At 34.1% G+C, this 10,176-nt stretch overlaps 1 protein-coding gene across 3 annotated transcripts in view; it reads left to right on the forward strand.

Moving 5' to 3' along the window:
* The window catches only part of RFX3 (regulatory factor X, 3 (influences HLA class II expression)), a 303,708-nt gene that overhangs the window by 191,514 nt on the left and 102,018 nt on the right, over positions 1–10,176 (forward strand). For all 3 annotated transcript variants that reach the window (XM_011937352.1, XM_011937351.1, XM_011937353.1), the window contains one exon: positions 300–558. In XM_011937352.1, coding sequence (XP_011792742.1) covers positions 300–558 — 259 coding nt within the window. The remainder of the gene's footprint in view (positions 1–299; positions 559–10,176) is intronic.

The raw sequence follows: 10,176 nt of genomic DNA on the forward strand, positions 1-10,176 counted from the left end.
AAGATTTCTTGGAGGGAAGAGACCTGAGCTTATTTATATGCTGGAGGTAGGCACCAGGAAAGGGCAAAATCTCTGTAGTACAGAACTAGTTGAGGTACTTATTTAAATGGGTGAACCCTTAATTTGAAATGTAAATCGAACTGTTTCTGGGAATGAAGTTTTGTACAAAATGCAAAACTTGCCATGTTCCAAGGGCTAAGCCAACCAATATGTTTCAATTACATTCATATTAGGAAAAAAATTAATAAGATGACATAAATAAGCTAGTAAATTTCTTTTTTCTTCTTCTTCTTCTAAAGCCGAACAACAACGTATCCTTACACAGAGACGCAGATGTACAGCCAAAACACTGGAGGGAATTACTTTGATACTCAAGGGAGTTCTGCCCAGGTGACTACCGTGGTCTCATCCCACAGTATGGTGGGCACTGGTGGGATTCAGATGGGCGTCACAGGAGGACAACTCATCAGCAGCTCTGGAGGAACCTATCTGATCGGCAATTCAATGGAGAATTCTGGTCACTCAGTGACACACACAACTCGGGCCTCCCCAGCGACAGTAAGTATTTGAGTTTTTGGTAGTTTAATTTAGCTTTTAATAGTCTCTAATGAACATTTCCTTTTATAGAGGGAAAAGAACAACACAGATGGGACAGGGGCAAGAATGTGTTAGATAGTTTTAATTTGGGATAGTTTGCAGAATATAGTATATGTAGTATTATGCAGAATGTTACTGATACGTATGCCCTCTAATCAAGTGAATTAGAGTTTTTAATTTTACCGGCAAATTAGAAAGGTGAGTTTTGCTCATTGAACTGCTGGTTTTAATAAGCTGTCTTCCATCAGTAAAATATCTTAAATTTATATAGAAAGAACTCACTTTCGTATTATGCTTACTTTATGAGATAAAAGCCAGGCAGTAATACAGAGAATAAAATATAATTTAGCTTGGAATTTTCACATCTTTCAACAATAATATGGCCGGGCGCGGTGGCTCAAGCCTGTAATCCCAGCACTTTGGGAGGCCGAGACGGGCGGATCATGAGGTCAGGAGATCGAGACCATCCTGGCGAACACAGTGAAACCCCGTCTCTACTAAAAATACAAAAACTAGCCGGGCGAGGTGGCGGGCGCCTGTAGTCCCAGCTACTCGGGAGGCTGAGGCAGGAGAATGGCGTTAACCCGGGAGGCAGAGCTTGCAGTGAGCTGAGATCCGGCCACTGCACTCCAGTCCGGGCGACAGAGCGAGACTCCATCTCAAAAAAAAAAACAATAATATTTATGCTAGCTCATCCCCAGAGAAGTTACATTATGTAAGCCAGCATTTCCCAAACCTTAAATATGTAAACTTTGCCATATTCTCATGCCAACTCTATTATTACTAACTTAATATGTTTTCTAAGTTGACTCACCTTTAAAATAGAAAATCGTGTGTAATTTTTTCCTAATACATATTGAAATGAGTGTTTAAATAGTAAAATTAAAAATATTTACCCACATGTCATATGTAAATTCATGTTGCATTCCACCAGAGAAATACTTTAGGAAGCATTAGTATAGGTGATTCAGATGAAAAATATTTGTGTTGGCTCTGATCATAGATATGAGTGAATAGTATCTTAGTCTTAGGAACATACATATTTAAGTTAAATTTAATAGATATATTTATTTTAACACATTGGGTTATTCTTTGTTTGTGGGATTTTTTCTGCTTTTTTTTTTTAGATGAAGTTTCACTCTGTGGCCCAGGCTGGAGTGGCAGTAGTGCAATCTCAGCTCACTGCAACCCCTTCCTTCTGGGTTCAAGTGATTCTCCTGCCTCAGCCTCCCAAGTAGCTGGGACTACAGGCACATGCCACCATGCCCAGCTAATTTTTGTATTTTTTTTAGTAGAGATGGAATTTCACCATGTTGGCCGGGCTGGTCTCGAACTCCTGACCTTAGGTGACCCACCCTCTTCAGCCTCCCGAAGTGCTGGGATTACAAGCATGTGAGCCACTGAGCCCGGCCAACACAATGTATTTTAATGTACTGAAATGATGTAATAGAAATAAATAGTCATAGAAAGTTTTGCAGAATTTGATATCATCAAACTCTAGCCTGAACTTCTGTTTTTCACCTCAACTAAGCATATGAGAATGGTCATTTAGAACCACATAGCTAAAGCAGCAATGGAATAGATTTTCTAGGTGTTACATATAAAAGGGTGCTGGGGATTTGAATTAAGGAGATGTATCCCATTTTATCAGCTTATCACATAGTTTGTTCTTGCAATGAAATAGAGATAGAAATAAATGGGGGAGAAAACAGTAATATGAGAAACTTTATATTTCTCATTTTATGGATTTTCTCCCAGATATTATATGTGCTTGGTAAGTACTTTGTATATCCTTTGTATATTTGTAGTAATTTCTTGTGTTCCTACTTTCATCATTCAGTACCTTTTCCCTAATTCATTTTTTAAAAACTCTTGATTTTAATTCACTATTTGTTACTAACATCAGAACAGATGACTAGCTCTTCTGAGCGGAGAGTTCCTTTTTGTAATTTTTTTCTTTGTAAATTTGAAGCATTTCTTATGTGTGTTTATTGTCTCTTGCTTTTAATAATATTAAATACAGTATTTTAAACCTTTTAGTCACACCAGTATACATATGTAGATTAGAAGCAAGGGAATTGCTACTAATAAACCGTAGCTTTTCTGGATCTCAGTTCCCCTATCAATAAAATAAGGCATTGGTTAGACGAAATGATTTCATAATTTCCTCCTACTTTAGAACCATTAGATTTACAAACGAATTATAAAATATTCTAGATGTAAAAATAACTATATCTTCAACATAAAAAGGAAAGAGATAGAAAAAGGTGGCAGTAGTATATAGCACTCCTCCTATAGGCCACCTAGAAAATTATTTTCAGTGAAAGGAAAATACCACTTATCAAGGCCTTAGGAAAACTGAAAAACAGGGCAAAAATTTGCCTTTCCCACTTTCATTTCATCCACCCTCTCTTATTCTAACATATCATCCTTTGAAACCCCATTCCTTTCCTACCTTACCTCCTCTAGGTGTTCCTACTTGCCTTCACGCTGATTCTGATACCTGTTTAACATCTGCATCAACTGGATGTGGGTTTACTAAATTTACTTGCTCTCTCACTAAATTAACCAAATTGTTTAATCCAGCTCATGTAAATATAGTTGCATTGCTAACCTTTATAGTTTGATTCTTCTTCTTCTATTTTTTTTTTATAAGGAATACACTTTCTATGTATGTAGGTATGAAAGGTGGCATTACTCCTTAAGTTATCCATTATACAAATTTGATGTGTGATTTTTATTATACTAACTGGTAAATTAAACAGATAAAGTAACTGAATTATAAAAACTGGGAATAGTTGAAAACTTTTACAAAACACCAATTTATAATATCAATTGCATATATTAATTTTATACTAAAAATATTCATATTTGAGGTTGTTTTGTTAAGGATAAAACTTCTGAGGTGATTTTTTTCTTTTTTTTGGTTTTGCTTTCTTTTTTATAAGAAGATTTTCCTTTTTAACAAAAGGAATACAAAAGTTAAAAATAAAAGGTAACTTTTGCATGGAAAAATCACAGTGATCTCACCAAAGCCCATATTGATTGATAGTGCGGTACTTGTCTAAATATACTTCTGCTAGTGTTTTTGTATTACCTTGAATTGATTATTGAAAAATATATTTGATTTAAATCCCCTTCTCAATTGTACTAAAGATCTGCTTGACTCACAGTGAGGTTGTGATTCTCAGTTTACAGTTGCACATCTGTTACTGTAGTAAAATTAACAAAGTTGAAGTCCCTGAAACCTATTTAAGATTTCGTATCATCCATCTCTTGCCAAATGTTAGAAATGCTAACCATAGGTTTTTGGTTGTTTTCACTCCTAAAAATCAAGTTTTTTGTTTTTTGTTTTTTGTTTTTTAGGAGATGCCATGTCATTAAATGGGATTTAATTGAGTTTATGTATATTTTTCATTTACTGTAGAATCATACAAAAGATTGTATATGAACACAGTCTTTAAAGATTTGTTGGTCAAGACTCAAGCCATTTCTTTCCAAACATTAAGCCCATCTGTACCATATAAGTTCAGTTTTCCTTACTATTCTTTAGTGTTCAACATATAACCTGTAGAATGACTGATGCAACTTACTGTGCAATAGTAGCCTATACTGTGGCCGAAATTCTTGACTGAGAAATAGTCCTTTGGGTCTATTCCTTAGGGGACTATCAGTAAGTGTAATGCATAGTCAGTTAATTCAGTTGATGTAAAACTAGCTGTGTTTGGGTACTTGGGAATAGCACAAACCAAACACTTGGCCCAGTTCCTGTGGCAAAGTTTTCTGCTCCAGTTCTTAGAATAATTGCCTTGACACCCTCTCTTACATTTACCTGTACCTATACAAAAACACTTTTATTTAAAATTTTAAGGAATAATTTCTTACCACAACAAAAAGTTTATCCTAACGTGCAGATCGATTTCTTGAGATATATTAATGAAAAACAGTGAATTGATTTGATATTGAAGCCACTGCTAAGAAAAATGGTTAGCACTTTTCTTACTTAGTCTAATATTCAACATAAAACCTAACACCATCTTTCTCATACTGGAAGAATCTCTGAGTCATTAACAGAAAAATTTTATTTGAGCATATGATTTATTCTTATAACTTTAAATGAAAAAAATTGCATAAAGATGTCTTAATATTTGGCTTATGCATTGTACAGTTTTTCAGTTTTCAAGGTACTTAGAAATCTCAGCATTTTTCTGGTGAGGCAGTGGAGAAAACGGAACGCTTATTCACTTCTGGCTGCAGTATAAATTACTTCAAACATTGTGGAAGACAGTGTCGCGATTCTTCAGAGGCCTAAAGTCAGAACTCCCATTTGACCCATCAATCCCATTACTGGGTATACACCCAACGTAATAGAAATTATTCTGTTATAAAGACACATGCATGCATGTTTATTGCATCACTATTCACAATAGCAAAGACATAGAATCAACCCAAATGCCCATCAGTGATAGACTGGATAAAGAAAATATGGTACATATACACCATGGAATACTAAGCAGCCATAACAAAGAATGAGATCATGTCCTTTACAGGGACATGGTTGGAGCTGGAGGCCATTATCCTTAGCAAACTAATGCAGGAACAGAAAACCAAATACTGCATGTTCTCACAAGTGGAAGCTAAATGATGAGAATACATGGACACATAGAGGGGAACAACACACACTGGGCCTTAGAGGAGGGTAGAGGGTGGGAGGAGGGAGAGGATCAGGAAAAATAACTAATGGATAATAGGCTTCACACCTAGGTGATGAAATAATTGTTACAATAAATCCCCATGGCACACATTTATTTGTATAACAAACCTGCCCATCCTGCACAAGTACCCCTGAACTTAAAATAAAAGTTTAAAAAGTCAGCATTTGTTAATTTGGTAAAAAATTCTATATGATGAATATATTATGTCAACTACTAATATTCAAATTTAGTCAAAATAATACTTCTCCTTTGATTTACTGTTTCCTTTTATATGGTCCATGTGTGTATAATTATGTATATAGATATATACATCCATGCTTTTACTTATGTAAATACATACACATACATTTAAAAGGCATTTCCTGTGGATAATATTAAATAGCGTTTTTCAGAAAGATTTTATAACATTTTTATTGAATTATCACTGGATATGGGTTCAGCTAAGTTGTGACCTGAATATGTTAGGGATCTGTTTATTGCTACTATTTCAATAACACATGGACGTTAAGGTAGAAGAATTGGCTACAGTCATAAATCTGAACTCATTATACATCTGTCTTCTAACTATATCAGCATAATATTTCCCTCTGTTTTCATTCATTTGATGTTCTAATGTATTTTTCATGATTATTTTTCTATATAATCACATCATTTATAGAATTTTAGAGTTTTGGAACTGAATATACTTTTCACTCGAAGATTAAAAGTTTGTGAATGTAGTTAGTGATTTTTTTGGTGCTCATCACAGCATAATTTCTCTTATACCAGAGTATGCAGTAATTACCAACTTGCTTTAAAAAGCCTTATTTACTCTCTCTTACATAAAATAATATTTTTATTCTTATAATTAGATGGTTATGTATGGAGTTTTTTTAATTCTTCTTAATACTTAAGTAAGATTACATTAATCATTTTTGAGACTGTGATATGAAAGTTAATTTTTACACCTTTATGTATATACATTTAGTATTTATATATGTTAATGGGATGTTGCTAAAATTAGATCCCACCAAGAGGCACAAGAAAAATATGTTGAAATTAATATTGTTCATGTTTCCACCTCTTTTGATTAATGTAAAATATTATAATTTATTTAATTATTCAGAGGAAAATTTGAAAGTCCATCTGCTGCTATATAAGTAAAAGTTTGGCCTAGTTTATATAATTAATAGAAAGTTAATTCATTTAAGAATTGTGAGTGCTTTTATTTATTTATTCTTGGCTTGGCATGTTTATGAATTTGGTGTAAGGGAATGCTTTTTCTAAGAGGATAAATATGTTTAGCTCTCCAAAATAATTTTACCTTCTTATTCTTTTGCTTCTGTGTTACCAATGGCCATGTGTTTGATTTTAAAATTTTAATTTATTTATATGAATTAGTTATACATTCTTAAGTTGCACATTCAAAAGATATAAGAAAGTGCATGAGTCTCTCTCACCTGTTTCCCAGTTCTCATCCTTAGAGGCAACCAGTATTACCAAGTTCTCTCTTATCTTTTTTTAAAATTATTATTATTATTGTTATTATTATTACTATTTTGAGACAGAGTCTCGCTCTGTCACCCAGGCTGGAGTTGAGTAGCGTGATCTCGGCTCACTGCAACCTCTGCCTCCCGTGTTCAAGAGATTCTCCCACTTCAGCCTCCCTTGTAACTGGGATTATAGGTGTCCACCACCATGCTCGGCTAATTTTTTGTATTTTCAATAGAGACAGTGTTTCACCATGTTGGCCAGGCTGGTCTCAAACTCCTGACCTCAGGTGATCTGCCCACCCCAGCCTCCCAAAATGCTGGGATTACAGGCATGAGCCACCATGCCCTGCCACCAAGTTTTTAAAGTATTATTCTAGCAATATTGTAGCAGGATATACAAGCAGAATATATATTTTTTCACTCCCTCTCTTTTTCATTTTTTTTACACAAATGGTAAGAAAAATGCCACATCTTACGTCTTGGAGACTTTTTGTTTCTTGTTAGTATATGAAGGACTTCCTTATATTTAAGGGAAATGATTATATTGGAAGGAGCTGAATTGCCCATCTATCTTACCAGAGGAAAAAATGTTGAAATAATATTAGATTATTGGTTACGACTACATTGAGACAGAAAAGCAATATAGTCACATGAGATGAACACTTCTGTTTAATTATCATATATGAAGATACGCTTAGAAGAAATTTTAAGTTAGAAGTATGCATAAATTATGCATAAATCACAGTTCTTAGTAATTTCTATTTAAAATAATTTACTAAGCTTTACAGTTAGCCTCATATTTTTTTTAAAACCTCTGTCCACTTATTTTGGCAGAAACATGTATCACCATTATGATCTTAGCTTTTTCTGTTTTCCTGTGTCCCTTTTTCCCTAGGCCAACTCAGTACCTCAAATGAAACTCCTCAGACAGAGTACCATGAACTGTCTGCTTCCTACACTAAACCATAAATTGACTGAAGGATCTGGGCCTCATTTTCAAAGCATTTAATAAAATGGGGCTTTGAATGACTTGTAGTCTCCATCACTTCATCTGTATTCCATTCAGCTGTCAGTCAGTTCCACACTGCTCTAGCCTCGAAGCTGATAAGATCTAGAAGCAGTAATTTTACCATTAGAGCTGTAAGACATTCCACTCCTAGAAATCTTGATAAACTAGCAGGTTAAGACAAAGAGAATGACAGGGTCCTTCATTCTTTCCTGAGCATAGCCAGTGAATTCCTCTGAATTTTAAAGCAAAATATAATGAATTATTTTATTTTTTAGCTACTTCATATTTGAAACAGCATTTCAGAACACAGGTGTATGGGTAACATGCCAGAAAAAGCTAGGTTCTTTGTCATACAAGATCTAGATAAGCAAAGTTTAATGATGCTCAAAAATTGTACTTATAAATATTAAAGTAACCTATATCTCAGGCAACCTCTTATATATCTTTTGCTTGATCCTTCCTTAGGTCTACAAGTCAAGTTTTACGTTGTTACTAGTTTGAAACTAACATAATTTTTAAAGAAAAAAGCTCCACCAACTTAATGCTTCGCTTATAAAGATTAGATAATCCAGATAAAATATGAAATGCATTGGTGCAGATTAAAATATTAATACATCATAGTCTATGAGTGACATATAAGTCAATATTAGACTAAAAAAGTTTCAATACTGCCTCTTCCACTGGTCCGTGTGTTTAATTTAAAGGGGAAAAATACGACACAGTGCCTATGACCAGTTGTCAGTTCTCTGAGAGAGAATTTCTCCATGTTCCTGTGCATATTAGTTCATTCCCCAAAGTGTGTGATTTGATTACCACTTTCTCAGTACACATAACTCCAGTTGTGTTTATTGGCCACAGAATTATCTGGTTTCCTTTAAACTCTAGTTATGGCATTTGATTGTAACTATTGGTGTTAGTAAATTCCATGACATAGGAGTTTTGTAATCTAACTACAGACTTAGAAATAATTTTACATATACACTTCAAATTTACTAAGTGTAAGTTTGAGTGACTTTTTCATCTGTCTCATAAGAAAGGAAGACGTGATGTTTACTTGTGCTTTTAAAATTACAGGAAAGATGCAGTTAGGCAAAAGAAAGGAAATGTAAAAATCAAAGGGAGGTAAAGAGGTCAGAACTTGCAGATGATATGATTGTATACTTGATAAAAATCATAGAGAATGAAATTAAAAGCTATAGCAACTAATAAGACATTTTAGTAAGGTAGCAGTACAATATTTTTTTCTTTCAAGAGAGAGTGTCACTCTGTCACCCAGGCTGGAGTGCAGTGGCACAATCTCAGCTCACTGCAACCTCCACCTCCTGGGTTCAAGCGATTCTCCTGCCTCAGCCTCCCTAGTAACTGGAATTACAGGCACCCACCACCAAACGCAGCTAATCTTTTGTATTTTTAGTGGAGACAGGGTTTCATCATGTTGGCTGGGTTGGTCTTGAACTCCTGACCTCAAGTGATCCACCTGCCTCGGCCTCCCAAAGTGCTGGAATTACAGCCCTGAACCACCGCGCCCAGCCACAAAATTAATACACAAAGAAATCAATAGCTTTTCTAGATAGTTAGAAAATATAATAGAAACAAAGATCTCATAATAAAAACAAAAAATACCTGGCAACAAACTAATAATAAGTGTGCAAGATCCAGTTCCTGAATAAGAAATACCTGAAGTTCCCCAGGGACACAAAGTTTGAATAACTGGAAAGGCGTGCCATATTCTTGGATAAGAAATTTCAGTATTAAACATTTAATCTCCCTAAGTTAACATAAAATGTTTCAACATAATCTCAGTCATAATGCCAATAGATTTTTTGACAAGAAAGGCTGTGCATGTAAATAAACTTGTAAGAATTGTATAGAAAATTTTGTAAAAATAAAAGTAATGAGGGATGGGATAGAGGGAAACAACCTATCAGATATTACAATGTATATAAAATTATAATAATTAAAACAATTGTCTAGGCATATGAATAGACTGGTAAATGAAAGACTAGAGACCAAGTAGACCAAATGCGTGCAGGAATATTGTATATAATAAAGGAGGCATTGCCTGTGAGTTGAGAAGTCATGGATTATAAGTAAATGATATTTGAAACAACTGAGTATTTTATAAAAGAAAATTAGATTGGTTCATACATTAGTCTTTATATCAAAATTAATTTCACTTGGATAGAAAAATGTGTTTTATTATTAGAGTGGGAAGCATAATATAAAATCCAGAAGTTATAAGGAAAATATTGATAAACTCAGTTATATAATGGTGAAAACATTCTGCTGAGAAAACCACAGTAAACAAAGGCAATGGTGAAACAACAAACTGGCATAAAGTTTTGAGGTATTATACTCAAAGGACTAATTTTTTAAATATATA

This window comes from Colobus angolensis, unplaced genomic scaffold (genome assembly GCF_000951035.1).
Source record: "Colobus angolensis palliatus isolate OR3802 unplaced genomic scaffold, Cang.pa_1.0 Scaffold162, whole genome shotgun sequence".
Lineage (NCBI taxonomy): Eukaryota > Metazoa > Chordata > Mammalia > Primates > Cercopithecidae > Colobus > Colobus angolensis.